Here is a 24,087-nt window from a genome sequence, read left to right on the forward strand (position 1 = left end):
ATCACAAGCCCCGGTGGGGACCCGGCTCTCCTCGTGTCTCCCCGCCAGGAAGGGGCCATGAGGAGGAGTGGGAGACCAGGGACCTAGGCCTGCAGTGCCCACGTGACCAGCAGGGGCCCCCGAGAGCTCACTCAGGGCCAGTGCAGGCCAGGAGCTGAGGTGCCAAGTCAACGCCCTTGAAGGAGAGATGAGGCATGAACTGCGGCTCTGGGGATCGGCTTTATTTATCTCAGGAAAAATTTCCTCCCTCTGGTTGGGAGTCAGACAACCCCAGAGGGCATCTGTGCCTGCCCTTGGTGACAGCATACACCAATCTCTTCACTGGTGAATGTGACAAACTTTCATTGAGTTTATCTGCTGTCTCGCATTCGGAGCTCTGTCCAGGGCGGGATCTGTCCTTCAAGGCATGTGGCACTTGTCCCACCCCAGATGGGACATGGGGATATGGGCTCCTCTTCATTGCTGGGTTCGAGCTGCCTGCCGCCGAGGGGTTGAGCTGGGCTGGAGGGGAGCAGTGTGTTGTGATGGGGGAAGCGAGGGAGGTCTCTGCCCAGCCTCCTTCCCCAGGACAGCCGAGGTGCCCTGCTGCATCTCGCCAGGCTGGCTCACTTTGGGGCCGGCGGGTTTGTCAGACTGGAAATCACTTTCTCCAACTAGAACAGAGAAAGAGGGTTTTTTTGGAGGGAGGCTGTGGAGGAGGTTGCCGTGGGGGGGAGGGGGGGCTCCAATCTTGTCGGATTCCCCCAGGGTAAACTCGGAGGTGAATGTTAGGGCTGGTGCCTCCCCCTTGCACAGCTGGGGCCCTTGAGGCCCAGAGAGTGGCAGGGCTGGCCGCTCGCCACAGAAGAAGGTAGGGGTAGCCAGGCCCGGTGGCCACTCTGGGCCAGGAAGCGGGGCTCGTCAGAACCCCATGAGGCCCCTCCAAATTTGGGTGGGAGGATATGGGTGCCTCCTCCCCCCTCTACTGGAGCGTGGCTCCTCTACTGTGCTCCACCCTGGGGACCCTGGTACCTCGACCCAAGACACGGAGCCCACAGCTCTGCCCTGCGACGTCACAAAGAGGGAATGAAGGTCCAGCAGCTCGAAGAGGTGGTGTGCCTGGAGGGTTGTTAGCAAAAGCTGGAGGACAGGTGGTGCCCACCCGCCCATCGCTTCGATTTCTCCCTACCCTGGGGGCTTTGAACAGAGGTGGAGGTCCTGGCCAGGGCTCTGTCCCAGGGGAGCCAGTGCCCCCACGTCTGGAAACGGGGAAGGTGGGGCGGGACCCGATGGTGCGTCCAAGACCGGGACCTGGGCCTGCAATGTCCAATGTGACCACTAGGGGTCCTCAGAGTCCATGCAAGGGGCTGGTTCCTTTGGAACCGCGAAAGGTTCATCCAGCATCGTCCGGTGGTACAGGAGGTTGGGACCACCCCCGGGTCCCCAGCCTGCTTCTGCCCCTCTCCGACCCCATGCTCCAGCTCTGTGCTTGCAGGGGTGGGGGAGGTATCAGCACGCAGAGTGATTAAATAATTTGCCAAGATCCCATGGGGAGAATGTGGTGGACCTAAAATTGAAACCCACGCATGCCTTGAAGCAAAGACATACTTGAACCATTGTCTCTCTCCACCCAGAGGCTCCTGTCTCCCTCCCACTTCCGTAGTCCCGGCATCATCCCAACAACCCTGGGAGTGAGGTTCGGAGAGGGCAGGAATGGCTATGCCCATTCTGCACAGAGGAAGCAGGCCCAGGAGGAAGGACCGCACAGCGTGTCGGGAAGATGGAGCCTAAGTTTCCTCTCGCGCTCCTGCCCCGCGTCCCAGCGTCCTTGTCTGCCCGCATGCCCAAGTTCTCCCCATTACCTGGTGCAGGGACGTCTCCGGGGACAGCTTCAGGGTCACTGGCTCTACGGGGCAGCCCGCAGCTAAGATGCTCTGGAGACACGGCTGGGGATGTGGGAAGGGTTATGGGGCCTGGTCCAGCCTCCCCCTTCCCCAGGCCACCCCTCCCCTCACAACCCTGCTGACTCCCGACCTCCTTCTGCCACGAGGACGCACCTGTTGTCCTGGAGCCCAGGAAGGTGGCTCAGCCTGGAGGGCCTGCACCAGGTGGGCCTTTTGCACGATGCCCACCAGGATCTGAGACTCTGGGCAAGTGGAGAGGGAGAGGCTCATTATGAAGAAAGAAATGGCATTTCTGGGCACCGACTATGTGCCAAGAACTATGCTAGGTGTCCTTACATCTCTCAGGAACCTAGAGCAGCCTATGGGTCAGGAACTATTATCACTCATATTACAGAAGAGGAAACTGAGGCTCAGAGACACAGAGAGGTTGATTGTCTTGCCCAATGTCACTCAGCTTCTGACATGGAGGTGTGGTAGCTGAGGGCAGCTGGGTAAGGCTGCCAGGGGGCCGGGAGAGAAGCTGCCCAGCCTGAGGTTCCCCAGGTGGCAGGGCCTCAAGGCAGGAGCAGGTGTGTGACACCTGTATGAAGACATCTGTGTGTCAGAACTGGGCTTGTCCTCATTTCCCACAGGAAGTTTCAGCCCAGTGGAGGCGTGAACCTGGGAGGCACCATGTTCTGGGGTCCTACTGTGAGCTGGGGGCTTGGCAAGCCTCGCTCCAGGGTGTCACTGGAGTTTACAGGCGTTTGGTTTTGAGGGGAAAGCCTAGGATTTCTACTTCTCATTCAGTAAAATTAAAACTTTACAACTAGACCTATAAATGCTCCCCTTTAAAAAAATTAAAGCTATTTCTTGGGGAAGAAACAGGGTCGTGCAGCTGGGCACTCTTTCCTTCCTGTGCCAGAAGGGGTAAAAGCGGCCTTTGTCTCTGAGGCCAATTCTGTCTTTGTTCCAGGAGGTGAAGCCTCTCAGAGGGGTCCTCCATATGCAAATATTTTCAAATGGGATATGTGGCATGTTCTGTGGGATAAAGTTAAAGGTGTCCCAATTTGGGTGGGGAGAAGTGCCTGGCGTTTGGGATAAGAACCTCTGACAACTCCACACTGTATTAATCCCTATTTTCCAGATGAGGAAACTGCAGTTCGTAGAGCTTAAGGGGTTTACCCATGTCTCTGCTGCTCATCAGTGGCTTTATGCCTCTTGGAGTGGGTATGGGGGTAACCCATACAGTTGTGCAGGTTGCTCACTGCACAAGGTACCTGCCCAAAGGACAAGTGAGGACCAAAATCCAGCTGTGCTATGCTTACCAAGTGTGCACCTTGTCTCATTTGCACAAAGGGGACATATGGCTGACAGTGGCCATGAGTGGACATGGCTGTCCCCCCCTCAACTTATCTTTCCCACTCATACTGTATTTGTCCCAGTGGGAAAGGTGCTTAACTAAATCTTCCCCCAAGCTTATGTGTCTTTTAATAAGGGCGCCCATTCGTTTTTCTTTAAACACATGTTTTTCTTATGGCAACGGGGACTAGGACAGGGAACTCAGCAGGGGAACTCCTGAAGGGGAGGCTGAGGGAAGGAGCCTGGTGGGAGACTCCAGGAGTATTCCCACCATCCTACCCCCACTGCCCAAGCACACAGGCCTGGTTTCTAGAATTCCAAGAGCTGTTCACAGAGAGCCTTACAAGCATCCTCTCATGTCTCACCTGAACATGTCAGCCACCCCAAGGCAGGCTGGCTATTATCTCCATTCTACCAATGAGGAAACTGGGGCTCAGAGAGGCGAAGCGACTTGCCCAAGGTCACACAGTTGCGGAGTCTGGACTCAGATTCAGTTACCTGACAGGTCCAATGTCCTGCTTACCCTTTCCTGGCCTGACCCTCCAGGGTCCAAGGGGAAGGCAGAAGGAATGGCCCCCCATTCATGCCCCCACTTCCCACCGGGCACCTGTGCTCTCCACCAGGGGGTACTCGGCCGTGTCTGTGGAGGTCACGACCTTGACCACCTCCTCCAGTGGTGTGTCCTTGGCCAGCGTGGTGATGGTGCAGTTCATGAAGTGCTCCGCAGTCACACCGTGAGAGCTGGAGGCAGACAGACGCCCCCGTCAGGTCCTGGAGGAGGGGGACAGCCAGACCCCAGGACGAGGCGGGGGCATGTGGGGGAGCTCTGCTGGCTCTCCAGTGTGGCCAGAGAGACTCCTGGAACGAGCAACTCCTAGACCCCCCAAGACGGTTTGGATCCCGGATGGGATGACACTGAGGCCCAGGAGGCCAAGGACTCGCCCAAGGTCATGCAGGAAAATAGGGAGAGTGAAGACAAGAGGGCAACTGTGTCCCCTCCCAACCACTCACGTCCAAAGTCAGCACAGTGGGGTTTCTGGGGGGAGGCCTCCCCGCCCAGCCCACTCAGACACCATCACCCCCCTCAGCCAGCCTGAGGCGGGTGCTGCTCACTTGATGTTTCGGCTCCGGATCCATGGAAGGTACGGCAGCTTCTTGACAATGATGGTTCCGTCGTAGAAGGACGGCTGGCAGCTCTGGGCAATGGCGTTGGCCGCCAGCACCGCCATCAGCACGGGCAGTGCATGCACGATCTGGCCAGTCATCTCAAAGGCCAGCAGCGCCGTGGAGATGCTGTAGGTCACAGCTCCTGAGAAGGCCGCGGCCCCTGCAGAGGCAGAGCCGGGATGGGGTGACTCAGGCCAGAGGCTAGCCCCCGCAGAGGGCAAGGCTAGTGTGGCCATGGCCAGAGGCTAGGACAGGAATTGTCCAGAGGCCACATGCTGGCCACTGTTGGAAGTGCCCCAGGGCCTGGGCTTGGTGAGGGGGAAGCAGTGAGGAGGGGATGGGGTTGCAGAGACAGGACAGGAGCTGGAGAGAGTAATGGGGGCTCAGGGAGGAGGGCTCGTGGGGGGCTCAGTGAGCACTCCAAGCCCTGAAGAACCACTGGCTGATTCTCCAGGTCCAGCCCAGCCCCGTAGTGTCTGCCCACCCAATGGGGACCCGGTCTACTCACCTGCCAGGGCATACGCCCCAGGCACAATGGGGTTGGTGTCCCCTCCGGCCACAATACCCTCAGGGAAAGCAACAGAGAGGGCCTCCCCTATGAGGCGCCCGATGGCAGCTCCTAGCCACAGACATAGTAGCAGGAGGGGGAGCCAGGCTGAACCCCCAGAGCCCTCCATTCCTGGGGACCAACCTCAGTACCATCCCGGGGAGGGAGGGGGCGGACCAGCAGCCATGGTCCTCCCCCAATAACCCAGAGCCTCTGAGACCCCCAGGATCAGACTCACCGTAGATGAATATGGGCAGGAAGTACCCAGCAGGGATGGGGATCGTGGTGGCCAGAATCAGCATCCAGAACTGTGGGCGATGGGAAGCCAGAGGGGCAGAGGTCAGAGGCAACCGGACAAGAGTGGGCAAGGGAGGGACTGGACAGGGAACAGGGGAGTTCCCCAGGGAGAAGGAGGATGCCCAGGCACATGCCCATGGCCAGTGTCTCGTGTCAGGGAAGGAACCTGACAAAGTGTCTACTGTGTGCTGGCACCATGCCAGGGGCTTTCCTTTCTTCCCTCTCGACCTTCCCTTTGAGGTAGGAACAATAACTACCCCATTTTAAAGATGAGAAAACTGAGGCTCAGAGAGCTGACTTGCCCAGGACCACACAGCAGGCAGGGGTCAGATCAGGGAGTCTGGGTGAAGGCCCTGGCCCTGTGCTATGTGCCGTGGGGAGGCACCCCATCCCACTCAAGGCTGGTCTCGGCTCTGTGCACACCCCTGGGGGGCCCGGGGCACCCACCTTCATAATCAGGAAGAAGGCAAGTGTCCCAAAGACGGTGAACCGAGGGTGGTACCATTCGAACCACAGGTTCTGGGGGTCGGGCTCCGCAGGCCAGGGTGGGGATGAGTTCTGGGTCATCAGTGCCCACGAGTTGTTGTCTAACAGTGAGTTCAGAAGCTCACTCATGGACAGCTGGAGCGGGGAGGAGGCCGGAACTCTGCATGAGGGGGCGGGCAGCAGCCTCGCCACCCCCTCACCCCCTGACCCAGCTTCAAATCCTCCTCTGCCACCTCCCATCAGGGTGGGGGGACCTTGGGAAGGGCTCTGAACCTCTGGGAGCTACAGCGTCCTCAACCATAAAATGATGCCCAGGCATCCCCCTTGCAGGTGCCGTGGGGACTAAGAGAGATGATGGGCTCAGAGAGGGCCACGAATGGGGGAATGCGGTTCCTCACTCCCACGGCCCCAGCTCAGCACCCCTTACCCGAGAAGCCATGAAGCGGCCCGAGCCAGGGGGGTAGGTGATGGAGGCGAGAACCAAGGCGGCCAGGGCGGAACACAGAGGCTTGCTGTGGGGAGGAGGGGGCAGAGAGAAAGGTTTGGGGAGGAAACGGGGCTCTGTAAGGGGCTTGTGGCTCGTGGGGAGCAGGGGTTCAGTGAGGGGGAGGGAGCTAGTGAGGGGGTGAGGCCTCAGGAGGGGAGGGTTAAATGGAGGGGGTGGTAGCCCGGTAAAGGGGGAGCAGTGGCTGTGGGGACCTGGAAAAGGGCTTAGTGAGGGGACGGGGGCTCCATAAGTGGGGTGTGGGCTAGGGGGTTTAGGGGGCTCAGTAGGAGGATGGGGGTTCAGTCAGGGAGTGGGGCTTTCTATATGAAGGAATTGTGGGCTCAGGAAGCTGAGAGTCCCAGTGAGGGGCTCCCCAGGCCCCACCCAGAGCCGACCTGGTGGCCATGAGTTTGGAGATGACCCGATTGGTCCTGACAAAGCCGAGGAACACGCGCTGACAAAGGAGGTAAGCACAGCTCACGATGCCACAGATGGCCCTGAGGGAAGGGAGGTGAGTGCAGGGCCCTCCCCAGTACCGAGGGCAGCAGTTCAGGCCTTGGGGAGGCCCCCTGTTGGGCTCTTGAGGGGCCCGAGGCACCCACTCACCCGAGCGCCACAAAAAAGAAGATCTCTGGCAGGTCGAAGGGGACATCCACCCGGAAGCTGGTCTTGAAGATGGAGGTGATGGTCTCTGCGGAGGGAGGGGGTGGGGAGGAGGGACCACATTCCCACCCCAGCCAAACCCAGAATTAACCAGTGGGGGTGGGGGTGGTGCCAGGTCCTGCCCTTGAATACCCCTTTCCTGGCGTTCAAGGCCCCTACAACCTGGCCCCTGCCATCCTGCCCAGCTTTGCCCCCCTCGACCTTCAGGCCCCCCCATCCATTATGCCCAACACAGGCTAACGCAGGTCAGCTCCCTTCCATCCTCCAAGACAGTGGTAGGGAAAGGAAGAGGAGGAAGAGGGGAGAAGAAGGGGAGAAAAGTAGGGAGGAGGGAAGAGGCAGGGGAGGCAGGGCCGTGTTGGTGGTCCAGTGGGGCTCACCCTCCTGGCTGCTGAAGACCGCCAAGAGGCGGAACATGAAGGCCCCGCAGGTGGCAGCAAAGAAGCCCCTCCAGTAATCCCAGACCGAGAAGTGGGAAGACATGACCTCAATGCTGAACAGGACGCCTGGGGGCGACACTGAGCTTAGATGGACCTCTACCTCCACCCACCCCAGCGCCTGGAGCCCTCCCGTCCTGTTCCACAGCCCGCAGACAGGGCCGCCCCTTCCCTTTGGTCCCCAGCTGAGGTGAGGGGAGGGCAGGACTGGCTCCGCCGCCCAGTGAGCATGGCACAGCCATCTCAATCCTTACAGCAGCCCTGTGGGGCGGGGACTGTTGTGATCCCCATTTACACAGGAGGAAATGAGGCTCCGAGAGGGGAACTCACAGGCTAGGGTCACACAGCAGACCTGGATTTCACACCCAAGTCTGTCTAATGTAACCCACCCCCACCCCCAGCCTGGGGTGGCTGTGCCCGCGCCAAAACTGCAGTAAACACCAAGACCAGGATTCGCCCCATCCCTCCTCCAGGCCCTTCAGCAGGGCAGAGGAGCGAGGGGGGCAGTCTGACCGTGCCAGGGGACAGGAGAGGTGAGTGGGGACCCCAGGGTGCAGAGGGGGGGCGCGAGGGAGGGTCTCACCGCTGAAGGGGGCCGAGAACACTGTGGCCACGCCCACCGCAGCCCCCGCCACCAGCATTTCATTTCGCTTGCTCTTGTTCTGGGGGGATGCAGAGTCGGGGCTCAGAGCCAGCCACGCCCTCCCCTCCCTCTCATTCTTCCGAGGGGGCCCTCCTTAAGCCCCTCACCTCAGACTCCCCGGTGGCCTGGACGCGCACGCGGCCCAGGTAGGCAGCCATCATGGCAGACAGGTGCACGAAGGGGCCCTGCGGGGGGCGGTGTGGGCACAGGGGCAGGACTTGTCCTCTGAGGGGAGACGGCCATGCTCCTCCCCCTCGGGGCCCAGGGGTGGGGGGTAGAGGGACCTCATGCAGAGACACATTGGCTGTCCCACCCACACCCTCCTCCTCCATCCCCCACCTTCCCCCCACCTTTGTCACCTCTCACCCCAGCTGCCTCCTCCCCAGACTGGACCCCTGAATGCAGGCGTTGGCCTGAGTCCCGCTGACCCAGCTTCAGTGGGGCGATGGGGAAAAAGAAGAGGGCCAGGAGGGCAGGGCAGGGGCTGGTGGGGGGCTCTCGCCTGCCCATACCACTTTGCCCAGGAAGATGGTGCTGCTGGCGGCCAGGGTGCAGGTGAGGCCCACCACCTTGGCCCCGAAGTTCCTGATATCCAGGTAGTCCTCCAAGACCACCCCCGACAAGATGGTCTTCAGCTCCGGGACTCCAGAACCTTGCGGGGGGGCAAGAGGAGGGACAATCTCTAGATTAAACTCTTAACACCTCACCCTGCACAAATGTTTCACATCAAGACGATCTTGTCAGGTCCTCCTAAACCCTGGAGTTAGGATTCTTAAACTCATCTTGCAGAGGAGGAAGCTGAGGGTCAGAGAGGGGCCATGAGCTGTCCATGTTCTTCCAGTTGGGCCTGGCAGACAGCTAAGGCAGGATGAGAGGAACCCAGGATAGCATCTCAGGCACCCCGGATGTGCCCCCAGAACTCTCCTCTGCTGGCCTGGAGCTGGAGGCAGAGCTGAGACGCCTGGGGGAGCTGTGCCTTTCCATTAGCCCCTCCCTGGGGATACCATGGCACCAACCCCCCAAAGCAACCTGCCCCCAGTGCTCCCTGTCACCGCCCGAGGGGCCCTCAGAAAGGGAGCAGAGTCAGCAGCGACCCAGGAGTCAAGATCTGGCCTTCTCGCTGTGTGACTTTTGGCAAGCAACACGATTTCTCTGAGCCTGGCTTCTCTGGCTGTGAAATGGGGTTACTGCTCCCTGCCTCCCCCTATCAGAAGCCCCAGGGGTATGAAAAGGCTTTGGTCAGGGGAATTCAGTGCAAGGCACACAGGCAAATGGCACAGTGACCAGGCTCACCTCCGGAGAAGGGTGTGATACTCTGGGAGAAGCCGGAGGAGAAGGAGACCAGGGCCATGGGGTATACGGTCCAGGAGAGATACCGGAGCAGGTGGTTGTCCCCAATCTCCCGGTACAGCCAATTGTGTGCTGGGGACAGCCCAGGGTCAGGGAACCACCTGCAGGCTCTGCAGCCCCAGGTGCCCACTCACTGACCAGGAAGTGGAGGCTCGGAGAGGGGAAGCCCAGGGCGCGCAGCGAGTGGCAGATCCCCAGGAGGAGGCAGGACTAGGGCCCTGGATCCAGATCCCAGTTTTGCCACTCCCCTAGCTGAGTGACCTTGAACGAGCGACTCAACCTCTCTGAGCCTCTGTTTCCCTGTCTGTCAAATGGACTCGTGGTGGTACCTCCCTCCCAGGGTCATTGCGAGAAACGAGACAGAGTGTGAAGCGCCTCAAACGAAGTCTGGTGCATCACAGGTCCTCATGATGGCACCTGAGCACGTCTCCCAGAGAAGGTCTGTTAGACTCTTCCTGCCCCATGCCCCCTCTTCCAGGGAGACCTCAGGGTGGAGAGCCTGCTGAAGCAGAGGGAAGGCAGGCACGAGAGGGAGCAGGGCCGGTAAAAAGAGGTGAGCACTGAGCTGAGATGAAGAAGGGCTTTTGGGAATATTCAGGTCTCTCTCATTCATTGTGCAGATGAGGAGACTAAGGCTCCGAGACACAGGAGCCTGCCCAGGGTCACACAGCAAGTCAAGAGCAAAGCCAGCACCACACCCAGGCCTCTTCCCCACTCAGGGCCCTCCCCCACCTCTGCTGCACCTGGCAGCCCGTCTGGCATCCCGAGAGCATGCTCGGAAGCCCTAGGTCCAGAGCAGACGTGCGTGCAGGGCAGGGCTACCTCCGATCACACGGTCCACGGCAAAGTTCATGGTGTAGCTGATCAGGGCCATGAGCACCCCGAGGATCATGAGGAAGTACCAGTCCTCACCCACCCGGAACAGCTTCTGCTTCAGCCACTCCAGGCCACCTGGGGCAGGGGCAGGGGGTCATAGCCCGGGGCCAGGCGGGGGCATGGACAGCCCCTTCGCTGGAGGCCTGCTCAGGCTCAGGGCAGGGAGGGCAGGGGTGGTGGGGGGCTAGGACCAGGTGGCCCCCTCCAGGGTAGCCCGGAGGGCACTCTGCCTCACTGAGGGGCAGAGCAGGAGTGGTGGCAAGTGAAGGTGGCAGCGCAGTGTGTGCCAGGCCTATTGGCCCCGCCAGGGGGCCCTGGACCCTTGGCCCTCCCCACCCCGCCCCATGCTGGGGTACTTATGGAAGAACGGTCAAGGTGGCAGCGGTGTGGAGGGAGTGCTGGGAGCCACGGCTTTCTCTAGTATCTCCACAGGGTCCACTGCTTAGAGAACGCGAGGGCCTTGCAAGGCTGCTGTGTTGTCCCAGGACCTGTGTCCCTGCCCTACATGGCCCCCTGGTGTGAGGCCAAAGGGGACCACCCGACCCTAGCAAGGCCCCAGGCCCAGTGACAAGGCCTCGGGCTGCATTCCCAAAAGGCAGATGGACAGGCAGACAGATCCCTTCCCTCCCTGCCACCCAGAGACTCTGGGCAGCGACGTCCAGGGGTAAATGAAAGGAGGAGAGCAGCTCTTGGCTTCAAGGTGGGTGGGGGAGGTGGGGCCTGGGGAGGGGGGACGTCCTGAGGGGTCTTCCGCCGAGAGGGGAAGGGGACCTAGCTCTCACCTCGGATGCCTCGGCGGATTTGGGGACACGGGCCCCATAGCTCCCGAAGAGTCACAGGGTTCCCCGAGGAGCCCTCGCGCAGCCCTACCAGCTCCTCCATCGGGTCCCTGATGGAACAGACAGACGGACAGACCCTTGATGAGCTGCTCCACCACCCTCACCCTGCCACTTGGCCCTTCCAAAATGCTACATCTCAGATAAAAAGGAAAGGTGATGTTTTCCTCTGTGTGTGTGTGTGTGAAGTTATCAGGAGGGCGCATCGGTCTGGTGTGCCCTTATCACTGGGTGGGTGTCACCAAGGGCACACGCGTGTGTGTTAACGTGCAGCGTGGAGCTGGAGGCTCCTGGCTGGGCCCTCTGGGTCCACCAGGAGATTGGTCAAGACAGGACCCCAAGCCTCAGAGCCCCCTTTTCCGGTGACCACCGCTCCTACCCTCCCTGGATGTGTGGCTGCTTCCACTACTCAGAGCAGTCTCCTTGCCCAGCAGAGTCGCTCTCTCGCTCGGGGTCCCCAGGGACCGCTCTGACCTCCCCCCGCCCCCCATGTCCATCTCGGAGCCTTCTCCCTCAGCTCAGGCCACAGAGGCAAGAAAAGCCCAGGCCCAGAAGGAGAGCCCGTGAGAGTCCCGGCGAGGTGCTGGCTCCCGGCCCTCCAGCTTCCCGTGCTGCCCGCCCTGGCCCTGGCAGGTTCCATCAAGTCTGTGCCCAGCCCCGCACCTGGCGGCCCCTCACCTCTGTGCGTCCGTCCCGCTGTGGCCCCAGCTGGCCCTCCTCTAACAGAGACTCCTTTGCCTGCAGCGCAGGTGCACCTGGACAGGTGTGCATTCCACCAATCAACATCCTGGCTCCCTCTTCTCCCCCTCCCACCCTCACCCCACCCCCCGACGCTGGGGTGTACAGTGGCCATTAAGAATGTCCTTGACAAACCAACCAGAACTGCCCGGGCCAGCTGAGCTCTACAGGCCAGAGAAGCCAACAGGGACCAGGAGCTGGGGCTCCCCCAACCTGCCAGAGCCACGCAGAGGCTGCAGCTCCAGGCTGCAGACCGGGGCACGAGGGGCCTGGGAGGGGGAAATTCATGCACACAGCAGGACAGTGAGGGGTCATCTGTCGGGGCTGAGGGTCAGGGCCCTGGATTCTCAGAGCTGGGCATGGAAGGAGCTTGAAAAAGCAGAGAAGGGCGAGGGAAGGGAGCTGGCGGAGCAGGCGGAAGGACCCGGCTGTCCTTACTGCATCCTTGCCGTGCTCACCCCTCCCCCAAATTGATGAGTGTGCAGGGAGGACCAGCGAGGGGGGTGTTATGTCACTTTGGAGAGCCTTGGAGAGGCGAGGCTGCTTGTCCAAGGTCACAGAGGCCAAGGGGCAGAGCCAGGATTCCCACCCAGGTTTGCCCGACTCCAAAACCTGCAAACTGTGGCTCCATGGTCCTGTCTTGAGAGCCCACCTTGCTCAGAGGTGGGGAGGTGGCCGGAAAGCTGGAGCGAGGGCAGCGAATTGGGGTGGCTGGGGGCCTCCGAGGCCTGGCAAAGAACTTGAACTTGATCCTCATGTCCAGTGCCTGCAGTTTCAGAAAACTGCCTCTCAAACCCCAGCGCTTCTGGGTAAATGCCACAGACTTTGTCCCACCCTAACAGAGGGAAGGAGTGAGGGCATCGAGGGGCATGGTGAGGGAAGAAGCACACGTTATGTGGCAGCTGCATGTCAGGCCCATTACAACTGCAACTCAGTTCATCCTCCCAGCACCCTGCGAGTCAGGGGCAGCATCACCATTTGCAGATGACAAATGGAGGATCAGAGAGGTGCAGTCACTCATCTAAAGTCACACAGCAGAGGCTGAACTCAGACCCAGACTGTCTGGATTTTCCCCTGCCCTGAGCTCCTCCAGTTCCTGTGGCTTAAACAATCAGGGCAAGGGTTTGGGCATAAAGCAGAGGATTTGTGTCTGATGACACTTTTGGAAGATTTGGATAAGGGATCTGGGACAACTGCCCTCCCCCACTCCCCCAGACGAAGCTCCCCTCTGAAAATCACAATGGCCCTTCAATGACTTGTTAAAATCCTGGGATCCTGAGCCACTCTCTGCCCCTGGACGCCAGGCCCAGTCGTTCAACATAGGAACATGTATGTTTGTTGTGGGAAGTGTGGTGGGGGTTTGCTGCTCTGCATGGACCCTGGCCCACCATCGCCTTGGCCACCCCAACCTGTCCACTGTGTACACAGGATAACCGGCCGCCCTGTTGACATCCCAAACCCGACTCTCTGGCCTCAAGCAGCTGCCGGCTACAACCTCTCAGCCGGCACCGGCCAGCCAGCACTGCACGTCCACGCGCCCACCCCCCCCCACCCCCGGCCCCGGGAACACCAGGAAACTGGGAAGAAGGCGGCACGGGGATGCAGTGCCTGTGGCAAGTCCCTCCAAAAGCCGTTTCCCCCCCATGCCAGCCCCCAGCTTCCCCCTCTTCTGCATTGAGCGCCGGCAGCAGTGGAGAGTGAGAGCCTGAAGCCAGAACAGCCCTGCCAGCCCCACTGGTCCTTCACCACTCGGAGCCTTGGTTTCCTCTTCTGTCCAACGAGGAGAGCCTGGGAGCCATGGGGCAGGGGCTCATCTCTGCCTCATTCATCACCGGTCCCCCAGAGACCAGGACAGTGTCTGGCACAGAGTAGGTGTTCAGTAAGTATCTACTGAGCAACGTGTGGCTTCTGAACACCGGCCTCCAGGCTGGCCGTGTGGGGAAGTGATGGGAACAGATTCCTAGTCCCTTCCCAAGACCCCAAATCAGAATCTTGGGGTGCAGGGGCAAGAGTCTGTGTTTGTTAAAAGTTCCTCCAGGTGACTGGGATGCTCCAGCAGGTTTGGGATCCAAGACACTGGATCATCTCTGAAGCCCCTTCTGTCCCTGTGATCTGGAGGGAGAGGTAGGCTCGGAGACAGGGGAATGGCCTTGATGACCTTTCAGGGTCCCTCCTGGCCACTGAAGCCAGTGGATCCAGTATTCGTGTGGGTGACGCCTCTGGGACCGGGGAAAGGGGTGGAGGGACGGTGGGCGGGGGTGGGTAACGAGATCTGACGTCCAGGAGCGGTGACTCAGGCCCTCAGCACCATGACAGTGTGTCTGCATTTAGCCACTGGCTCCTGTTTCCCTGGCGGGCGGGTGGCAGGCTTCTGGGCCCCCCACCCCCACCCCCACCCTCTTTCCGTCTCGCCTCAGTGCTGGTAACTTCCTGGCAGCCCTACTAGAACCCCCTCAGCCATGAGGGGTGACAGACACGGGCCAGACAGGAATCTCCACTGGAGTTGCAGATCCCTCTTGTTCTAGCCCCCTCCCTGGCCCCCAGCTGCTCCCTGTGCCCTACCCTGCCCCCACTCCCTGGACCAGCAGCACCAGTAATTACCCTGTGGATGGAGCCCCCAAGGATGAAGTTCTGTGGGAGCCCAAGAAAGAAGAAACAGTCCCCACCTTCAGGAGCCCCCAAACTAATGGGGCCACAGGTGAACCCCTGCCTTGGAGGAACTGCCAGCTTGATATGGGAGAGAGGATGGCAGAGAAACCACAGACACAGGAAGACCACATCACCCTGCCCGGTGCTGGGGTGGGCAGCTGGGCAGGGCTCCCTGTGACACTGCAGCAATCAGAGAGGCCTCCCTGGAGGAGGAGGGCAAGATTTGGAGAGGAGAGCAGAGGCCCCACACTGCAACCTGGGCAGCAGCAGAGGGCCTGCCCACCTCCCCAAGTGGCCTTCCCCCAACCTGGCCCCCAGGCCAGTCCTGGTTTTGCTGAGCCACAGGTGGACAGAGAGGGGCTTCTCAGCGTCTTCAGGGCAGCCTGTCTCCATACACATACATTTGGTCACTCTGGCCTCCTGGAGGACCGAGGTTCAGACGCGTCTGGGTTCAAATCCCAGCTCTGCCCCTTACCCACAGGCAAGCTGGCCCCCTCTGCAAGAAATGGGAATAATGCTTCAGTCCTGAGCCATGTGGGGTCAAACGGCCGAGCTGAAAAGCTCAGAGCCAGGGGCCCGGGCCCAGCAGGCCCTCCAATAGTCAGAGGTGGAGCAGTTTCTTCTGGAATTCTCCTTCATCTCTAGCTGAGTTCTGGCCCACCGCAGTCTCAGGCATCTCCTCTGAGCTGGAGGTCAAGCCGAGTTCCCAGGAGCACAACCTTCTGGATCTTTAAGGACAATTACCACATTATCTGCCCTCCTCCTCTGAGTCTGGCCCCGACCTCCAGCCCTGCCTCAGGCTGCCAGCTTTCTCCTCTGGGGCCCCAGTAAGTTCCCAGAGTTGGGGGAGGGCAAGCACAGAATCTGGGTCCCCGTGGGAGCTGGCAGGGGGACAGCTGCACATTCTATACCCCACACACACACCACCAGGGCTGTCTCAGTCCCTCCTAAGAGATGGCTGTGAGCATCATCTGCAGGAGGGAGCCCTCACCTCGCATAGGGGTCCAGAGGTGGGGGTCCGCCACCCACCCGGGACCTCCTGACCTTGCATTGCCTGCCCTCCCCAGAGCCAGGGGCTTGGGCCCCTCTGCCCTGATTGCCCACTACCCAGAGCCCCTCTAACCAAGGGCTGGAACTTCAGGGGAGGGGGACAGGAACTAGAGACAGCCCTATCCTCAAAGAGCTTACAATCTGATGGGGGAGGCACAGTCCGCAGGGAGCCCCAGGCTGATGCGAGAGACAGAGACACAGAAACACCACACACACAAGGTCCCAGGATGGGCACGGGGGTCTGAGTGGCAAAGGGACAGCACTGGCCCCTGCCGCGCTGCGTGTGGAGGCCCTGGGCTGGAGTTATCGGCCTGGAATGCTGGGCTGGGAACTCGGGCTCGGCCCGCGTGTGTTGGACTGTCAGCAGCGCCGTCTCACTGGAGAAGATTTCCAGCCCCCTCCGGGCCACGGAGAGGCCTAAATTTAGCTGGTAGACAAGAGGCTGGCCCCGAGCCCAGGGATGGTCAGGCCTTATAAAGCACCGGCAGTTGGGGTCCGGCACGCTCCCCGGAGCCTGCCGCCCGCACCCTCTCCCGTCCACCCTGCCCGCCTGGCCAGGGCCCGGCCGCCCACCCGTGGATGAGCCACAGGACCTCCTCCACCTTCAGAGCGGAGAGAAGCTTCCATTCCTCCTCGGCCTCCTCAGCCTCCCACGCCCTCCCGGCCCAGGACCCCCCGATGGAGAAGGCCCTGAGCATGTTCTCCGAGGATTTCGGCAGCTTCATGCGGCCCCGCTCGGAGCCCCTGGCCTTCCCAGGCAAGTGCTCTGGGAGGGGGAGATGCACAGGTAGGGGACACCTGCTGAGGGCACCTCTGAAAGTGGATGTGGTGCCGAGCTGCCGGGAGCAGGTGCTGCACAGCTGCAGCCACGTGTGGCCACCAGGACAGATGTGGCCATGAGAACAAGCAGGCCTCCTAGGAACACCTGTGGCCCAGGGGACAGCTGTGATGCCAATGGCCACACAGGGACTGTGGCCAGGTCCTTGGTGGAGCCCTGGAGGGCTGGATGGGGTTGGGGGGTATGCATCCCCCAGCCTCCAGGCCTGGAGTGGGTTGCTCCAGAGGGTGTCACATCCATCTGTGCTGGGTGAGGCCCCCTCCCTCCATGGAAAAGGTGGGCTGCAAGAGGTGAGGGGTAGGCAGGGGTTAGGAGCAACAGCTGGGTGGAGGTCAGGCCTGGGGGTGCTGCACCCTTTGCCCAGGAGCAGGAGCCAGAAATCCGGGTTCTGATGCAAGCCTGCGCTGGCTCAGCTCACGGCAGCCCTCTCCACAGCCCGTTCCGGGGGACCGGGCAACATCAAGACCCTCGGAGACGCCTATGAGTTTGCAGTGGACGTGAGCGACTTCTCACCTGAAGACATCATCGTCACCACCTCCAACAACCACATCGAGGTGCGGGCTGAGAAGGTGAGGCTTGCCCACCCCACCCGGACCCCGGGCTCCACCCCTGGACCCTTGGCCCAGTGTCCCCACGCCTGTGTCCCATCCTTGGACCCCAGACCCTGACCAGTGCCTTCCCCAACTCCACCAGGGCAAATGGCAGACCTGGCTCCTGTAGCCTGTGGGTCGTGGGTCCCCGTTCCTGCCTCTGTCTGCCCCAAGGCTCTCAGATCCTTTCTTCAGGAGCCAAGGGCAGCTGAGGGAGCCACGGGGGACTGGCGAGGGGTGGAAGGACGCAGGCGGGGGGCACCTGAGGAGTGAGGTGAGACGGGAGAGGAGAGGAGGGAGACAGTGGTTAAGTGAGGACATCTCTTCTGGTGGGCATGCGCTCAGTTGGGGGGCTCCCCTAGGCAGCTGCGGGGGGAGCTCCCTCACATGACACCTCTCAAGCCCTCTTCCCTCCTGGTCCCAGAGGCCCCGCCCCCTCCTCAGGCCCCTGAGTGAGGCCCTGTAGTTCAGGGTCACACACACTCTGAACCCCACACTTCCTTTACCCACAGGTCTCGGGGTCACTGTGTCACTAGGGTCTCTGAGTCCCAGCTCCCAGGAGGCCTGCACTCAGGAGGAGGGTGTGGCCCGGCCTGAATGGGGATGCTGCCCCCAGCGGGCCACAGCCACAGCTGCCCTAGGAGAGGGTCTGCCCAAGGCTTCCTCTGGAGACCCCATAGCCCGGCTTCTTCCCCTGGCACCCCGCCAGGGAAGCCAAGGACTGTGGGCACTGGGACCAGTGGGCAGCACGTGCCAGCCCTGCCAGCCCTGCCAGTGACTCAGCCACCCCGGCCTCTTCTGGACACTATGTGCTGGCCGAGTCATGAGGGAGGGGCAGCTGGCCCGGCCCTGGCGGTGGACACTCCATGTGTCTGGGTGTCCAGGAGGGCTCTGCTCTGTTCTGTGCCATCTTCTCTTTGTTGCTCAGGAGGCCTAGCTTCTGCCTCCCTCTCTGAGCTCCCTCCACCAAGCCCTTGCCTACCCCTCAGAACTGCCGCAGCTCCTCTCAGCCCCTCTGTGCCTGTCCTGCACTCAACCACCACCCTGGCCAGCCCCTCCCCCGGGCCTCTGCACCCGAGAGCAGAACCCCTTGGCATGTGGGGGCCCAGCTGGGCTTAGACTGGGGAGAAGGGGCTGTGGCTGACATAAGTAGGACGGAGGTTGGGGGCAGCCTGACTTGACCCATCACCCCTTCCCCAGCTGGCAGCGGATGGCACCGTCATGAACACCTTCGCTCACAAGTGCCAGCTGCCAGAGGACGTGGACCCCACATCCGTGACCTCGGCTCTGAGGGAGGACGGCAGCCTCACCATCCGGGCGCGACGCCACCCACACACAGAGCACGTCCAGCAGATCTTCCGGACGGAGATAAAAATCTGAGGGCCTCCCTTCCCTTGCCTTTCCCCACCTTGTCCCCACTGGCCTGCCAGAGGTTTTCCTAACCCCCTCATGACAGCCTCCAGGACATCTCAGCCCAGACTCCAGGCTCTGACACCCTGCAGACCCCAGGTGGGTCGTCCCCCCCAGTTAAGGTCTTCTGCTTTGCCCAAGGCAGCCCAGGGACCCCCCTTGCCTGACCCGTGGCCCCCAGATTCCAGATGTGCCCTCTTTCACTTAATCCAGAATAAAGGGATTGGGATGGGGAAAGGGCGATCCCAGAGAAGCCACTTTGGGGAACGGAGATTGGGATAGCAGGATCTCTGGGCAAATAATCTGCAGGACAGACAGACAGGCAATTCCTTTGATCTATGGAGTCTCTGCAAGGTAGGGCCAGGGGGACCGGGGACCTGGGGCTCCTTGGCGAGGGGCGTGGGAAAGGCAGAGGGAAATCGCAAGCAGAGGTGCCTGTCTCAGCTGAACTGCCCGGGGGCACAGGGAGGCCAGGAGACAGCTGGGATGGAAAGTCTCCCCTCTGCCATCTCCAACCCCCAGACCAGCTGCCAGGCCGCCGGCCCACCTGGTGCCCCCAGCCAGCCAGCTATGCCAGGGCAGGGCCACCTTGCGTCTGTATATATGGCGTTTTTCCAATACAGCTGGCTCGTGATAAACCGTGTGACGCTCCTGCTGTCTGCGACCTGCTCGTGCCCCCAGGCAAGGCTGACTGGGGTGGGGGGCTGGTCCTTCTCACCCCACCCAGAGGCCTGGGCTCCAGGGGGCTGCCTCCCGGGCAGACAGGTCACCCAACAGGTGGGAGAAAGCGTGGGGGGGGGGGGCTTTGGGACTTCAAACATGGACCCCAGCTTCTTGTCAACCTTCCCCTGTGGCCAGTGGCCTTTCCCATCCTTTCCCCTTTATGAATCTATAGGCTTGATGTGTGCATAGCCCCCCTACACACATGCATGCACACACACACGCACGACACCTATCACTGTCCTTCAGATACTAAGTATTACCATTGGTTGAGGCCGAATTCAGAACATTCTAAAATCAGACCTACAGTCTCCATTTTTATCAATGGGGAAACTGAGTCTCTGAGCACCCAGCTTACTCACTGAAGGTCGAATTTGAACCCAGGGCATCGGAAGCTGCTCTCGCGCCGCCCCCCACCCCTCTGTGCACTGGGGAGTGGTGACCCCCTTCTGCCCCTCGTGGCCTGTACACCCTGCCCCCACATCTTTCTGCTGGAGAATGCCTGCATCATAGGAAGAGCCCCCAACCCAGTTCCCTCCTGGTCCCTAGGCCAGGGTGGGGACCCCCTGTCGCCTTCACTCTGGGGAGCCCCAGCTGCCCCCAGTGACTGGGGCTCAGTCTCCCATATACAGAAGCAGGGGTGAGGGCAAAGGGCCAGCCTCTGCTCTCTGCCCCTCTTCGGCCAGTGGTCTTAGGGTGACCTCTTAGCCCCGCCGTTCAGGGGCCCTTGGGGGATGGGAGGGGAGGGGGCATGGGAGGGTCCTAGAATTGTACACTGCACACACAATAAACAACAGAATCACAGACTTCTGGAGAGCACCTGCGTCAAGTTCTCAAACAGTGGGTGGGGCTGGAGGCCGGGTGGGGAATAAACAGAGGCCTTCCTTGAGATTGGGGCCTGGGTTGGGGGGGGGGGGGGGGGGGGGTTGGATAGCTCCAGTAGAGCTCAAAGCCTCACAGAAATGTGGGTGTCCTTGGGCCTCCTCCCTTGACTTTCATATCCACCTGGGCAGGAATCCGGGAATTACTTCTGTAAAAAATCTTGCAGCACCTTTTCTTCCAACTGCCACCCCTGCTACCACATGCCAGGCATTGTCCCAGGCACAGGGACACCAGAGGTGGGCCTGCTGCACTGGGTAGCCTGCCCTCCTGAGGCCCATCTTGTACCAGATGGACTCTGGGGACCAGAGAGGCTGAGTGACTGGCCCAGGGTCACACAGCCCCAGGGACAGAGTTGGGGTGGAACCTGGCTGGGGGGCTGGCTGGTTCAGGGAGTCTGGGTGCTCTCTGGCTGGATGCCCCACACCGCCAAGCAGTAGGAAATCAGAGTGCCTTCTGGGCGCTCCCCAGTGCAGCTCCGGCTGCAGGCAGAAGGAGGGGAGGGGAGAGGGGGCGCGGTATTTCCAGCTTCCGTGACTCATTGATTCCACTGGGCTATTTGCAGCCCTGACACTCATCGTCGGGGAGTTGGCGGAGGAGCCAGACCAGCTTCCCCACTTCCTCGACCCCCACCGGGTCAGGCTCACCTTGGCTTCCCGACCCCAGCGGTGCCCCTCCTTGGGGTGGGGGGGAGGGGGCAGGGCTAGGCCGCGGGGAGCCGAGCCTGGAAAAGGGGGCCGCTCCCCAAGTGGCCGAAGGGGCCAAGTACTCCCCACCCCCCACGCCCCAGCAGCCCCCTCTCCAGATCGCGGGGTGGGGGGATGAGGGCTGCGCAGGGGCTAGAGCGGCCGCTGGGCACTGGGCACGTCCAGTCTGAGGCAGTCCCGCCAAGGTGACCCTGCGGAAGAGGAGGACTGGGAGGTGGGGACGGCAGGCAGTCTTTCATCGGCTCCGCCCCCGAGATGCCTGGGCTGGCGGTGGCGCTGTCTCCTGCGCCCCCGACCCTTTCCAAGCTAAATATAGGCCTGGCTGCGGGCCCCGCGCCCCGCCCCCACCCACTGAAGAATAATTATAGCGGCCTGGTTCATTGAAGGCCTAGTATGTGCCAAGCCACTGCTCATCCCCGCAACAATCCTGCAAGGTAGGTACCAAAGAGGACAAGGAGGTTCAGAGAGGTCTAGCAACTGGCCCAAGGTCACCCAGCTTGGAAGTGGCCCAAGGTCACCCGGCTTAGAAGTGCCATGGCTGGGCTTTGAATCCTTGACTGTGGCTCTAGAAAGCCCTCTGCTGGGTCAGCCCAGATCAGTGCCCCCACCACCAGGGGGCCAGGCAGCGCCCCTGCCCTGACCCTGGTGTCCTGTGCCAGGAAGGAGAATCCCTTCATCTGATAGTTTTTGGGGTGGGCCTGCGCGGGAGGCAGGGGAAGCTGAAAAGACACAGCCCTCTGGGACTAGAGACCTGTGGAAGGTCCAGGTCAGGTGGTGCCAGAGATGGTGAGGGGTGCAGAGGACCTCACAGGTTCCCTCACTTTTAAAGGCCTAGCCCAGGTCAAAGCCTCCTCCTCCAGAAAGCCCTCCAGAACTACCAGCTCGGAGACGCAGACAGAGTACCCTCAGCCCAAAACTTGTCTTCAAACGAAACTCAAACTCAGATGAAAGGAACACATGCCCGAGGGTGGGGGCAGGCCCTGAGCCCCACTGCCCCCCATGTGGTTGGCCAGTTTGGCCAGTCCTGTGCCCTCAGGGAGTTACTCCAAACTCCTCAAGATATGACTGGGAGTGCTAGGCCCAGGGAGGGATAGGGCCTTGCCCAGCGTCACACAGCAACTCAGTGGTGAAGATGAGAGGAAGACCCAGGGGGACCCTCAGGCCAGGGCTTCTCTACCAGACCAAGCCCCCACCCCCATGGCCCCCCTTCTCTGGCCCAGGAATCCCTGCCTCCCACATTGTACCCCCCAACTCCCCCTCCCCTCATCCGCTCCCCAGTCTGCCCTTCATCCCAGTTCTGCAATGGCAGAAGATGCCTCATCTGCCCTCTCGCTCCCAAGCCCGGCCTGGGAAAGGCGCTAAGTAAATATTTGTAGGACATTGAAAAAGGCTAGCAAGCCTCAGTGAAGAGCGGAGGGTCAGTTGTAGACTCTGGAGCCCCACCACCTGGTTTCAAATCCTGGGTCCGCTGCTTCTGAGCTGTGTGATCTTGAATAAGTAACTGAACATCTCTGTGCCTCAGTTGCCCTGTCTGTAAAATGGTGCTAATAGGATCTCCCTGCTAGGGTTGTTTTGTAATGCACGGAAAGGGCATGGCACATGGTAGCTAACCGTAGCTCACGGATGCCGTGCACTGAAGATGCCCCGTGGGCCTCAGCTGCTGTCATTTCATTTAGATTTGGATCTTGACGTCCCCAGCTTCAGCCCCCGAGACTGGAGGGCAGAGGAGCTGCCTGGCGCCTGGAGGCCTGTCTCGGGGAAAAGCAGCAGCGACTTGAGTCTGCCCGACTGGGGCCGAGGCAGAGCCTGTGGGCAGGGCAGGGAGCTGTTTACAGTCAGCACAGCTGGGCCACCCACAGCTGGCTGTGGCTCGTGTGCCAGCCGGCCAGGCCAGGCCCGGGCTCTGAGGCCCTCCACGGCCTGGACCAGGACAACCTTTCGTGGGAGTCTGGGGGCTACTAGACAGGGTGGGGGGCCCTCTGGGGTGCCTCCCTGAAGGGCACAAAGCAGGGCTGTGGGCCCCAGGGAGCCGGAGAGGAGAGAGCAGGACCAAAAACCTGCCCCTCCCTCCCTCCGCACACAATTCTCGACCACCTATTATGTGCCAGGCCCTTTAGGGCACTGGGGACACAGTCCTGATCAAGCATGGCTGCCAACCTGGATACACATTCGCTTATTTGCACTTTCCCTCGCTGGTTCAATAACGTCCATGGAATAAGTAAAGTCTATTATTTATCGATTCATGCCCTCAGCAGATTTTCGGTAAGTCCCTACGGTGTGGTCGGTAGGTAAAGCTCTGGGGTCAGACTACCTCCATTTCAACCCTGGCTCTGCAACTTACCAGCTGTGTGACCTTGAGCCAGTCGCTCACCCTGCCCGAGCCTCAGTTTCTTCATCTGTAAAATGAGATCGCGCCTCCCAGGACTGGGGTGACGAGACTGACTGAGCTATTCTCCTCCACCTGTGTGCTCGGCCTCAGCGAGCGCCCCGCTTCCCTCTTCAGCCCCCAGGCTCTCCCTACACACCGCCAGGCCCTAGGCTGGGTCTTGGAAAACGTTCCTTCCTCCCCCCTTCCCTCCCTCAACAGACAGAGAACCGGGTCACGATGCTGCGACTACAGGTGTGTGGTCACTCTGCCTGGGCAGCTCCGGATGTGGGCTCTGCCTCTTGCTAGTTGGTGACCTTGGGCATATCATTTCCTCTCTCTGTGCCTCAGTTTCCTCATCTGTAAAGTGCCGATAAAAACCATACTCACCTCTCATGTGGGTGTGGTGTGAGAGGAACAGAGGTGGCATGGAATGCGTATGAAAATAGCAATAGTCATTATTCTAGATGAAGGGGTGTTGGGTAGGGGCTGGCCCGGTGGCGCAGCGGTTAAGTGCACATGTTCTGCTTCAGCGGCCTGGGGTTCGCCAGTTCGGATCCTGGGTGTGGACATGGCACCTCTTGGCAAGCCATGCTGTGATAGGCGTCCCACATATAAAGTAGAGGAAGATGGGCACGGATGTTAGCTCAGGGCCAGTCTCCCTCAGCAAAAAGAGGAGGATTGGCAGCAGTTAGCTCAGGGCTAATCTTCCTCAAAAAAAAAAAAAAAAAGGAAACAAAGAAAAAAAGCAAGTTTGGTTTCTGAAAACACGGCCCTGGCTGGGTCACTGGCCGGCTGGCTCTGGCGTTCCCGCTCTGGCCACAACAGGTGCCTCCAGTCTGGTGGTAGGGTGACACCTGCTGGTGCAAAGCTAGATGTGCAGCCACAGGCCTCACCCTTTTCCCTGAGGGTCTCAGACTCCCTTTGCGGGATGATGTCCTTGGGCTCTTCCAGTCCAGTGACTCTCCACCGGGGAGGAAAGTGGAGGGGGCACACGTGGTCTGGATTATGCTGTCACCGTCCCTCTAGTCCAAACCATAACCCCCTCACCTGGCTTCAGGTGTGACCTCCTGAGCTTCCTCTCTGCCTTCTGATTCCAGCAAGGGCTCCAGGCAGTTTTTTTTAAGG

General features: G+C 60.7%; 2 protein-coding genes across 9 annotated transcripts; one reads left to right on the top strand and one right to left on the bottom strand.

Annotated features, from left to right (window-relative positions):
• Positions 1–200: 200 nt before the first annotated feature.
• LOC124238976 (chloride channel protein ClC-Ka) lies at positions 201–11,745 on the bottom strand. 8 transcript variants are annotated; one of them, XM_046660252.1, is made up of 20 exons: positions 11,692–11,744; positions 10,960–11,066; positions 10,124–10,252; positions 9,245–9,373; positions 8,464–8,603; positions 8,059–8,136; positions 7,892–7,970; positions 7,252–7,377; positions 6,815–6,899; positions 6,604–6,705; positions 6,149–6,233; positions 5,683–5,856; positions 5,177–5,246; positions 4,900–5,010; positions 4,338–4,551; positions 3,832–3,965; positions 2,037–2,125; positions 1,842–1,925; positions 1,012–1,098; positions 461–653 (listed from the first exon to the last, which is right to left on the bottom strand). In XM_046660252.1, the coding sequence occupies exons 2-20, from the start codon at positions 11,057–11,059 to the stop codon at positions 606–608; spliced, it is 2,064 nt and encodes a 687-aa protein (XP_046516208.1). In that variant the 5' UTR covers positions 11,060–11,066; positions 11,692–11,744; the 3' UTR covers positions 461–605. The 8 variants fall into 8 exon arrangements, with proteins under 8 accessions (XP_046516207.1, XP_046516211.1, XP_046516209.1 ...); XM_046660251.1 differs by lacking the exon at positions 2,037–2,125 and having other exon boundaries at positions 201–653; XM_046660257.1 differs by lacking the exon at positions 9,245–9,373 and having other exon boundaries at positions 11,692–11,745.
• Positions 11,746–15,935: 4,190 nt separating this feature from the next.
• HSPB7 (heat shock protein family B (small) member 7) lies at positions 15,936–18,926 on the top strand. Its single transcript, XM_046660201.1, has 3 exons — positions 15,936–16,207; positions 16,724–16,857; positions 18,079–18,926. Exons 1-3 carry the CDS (start codon positions 16,030–16,032, stop codon positions 18,256–18,258), a joined length of 492 nt encoding a protein of 163 aa, XP_046516157.1. The 5' UTR covers positions 15,936–16,029; the 3' UTR covers positions 18,259–18,926.
• The last annotated feature ends 5,161 nt before the right edge of the window (positions 18,927–24,087 follow it).

Source organism: Equus quagga, chromosome 5 (assembly GCF_021613505.1).
Source record: "Equus quagga isolate Etosha38 chromosome 5, UCLA_HA_Equagga_1.0, whole genome shotgun sequence".
NCBI lineage: Eukaryota > Metazoa > Chordata > Mammalia > Perissodactyla > Equidae > Equus > Equus quagga.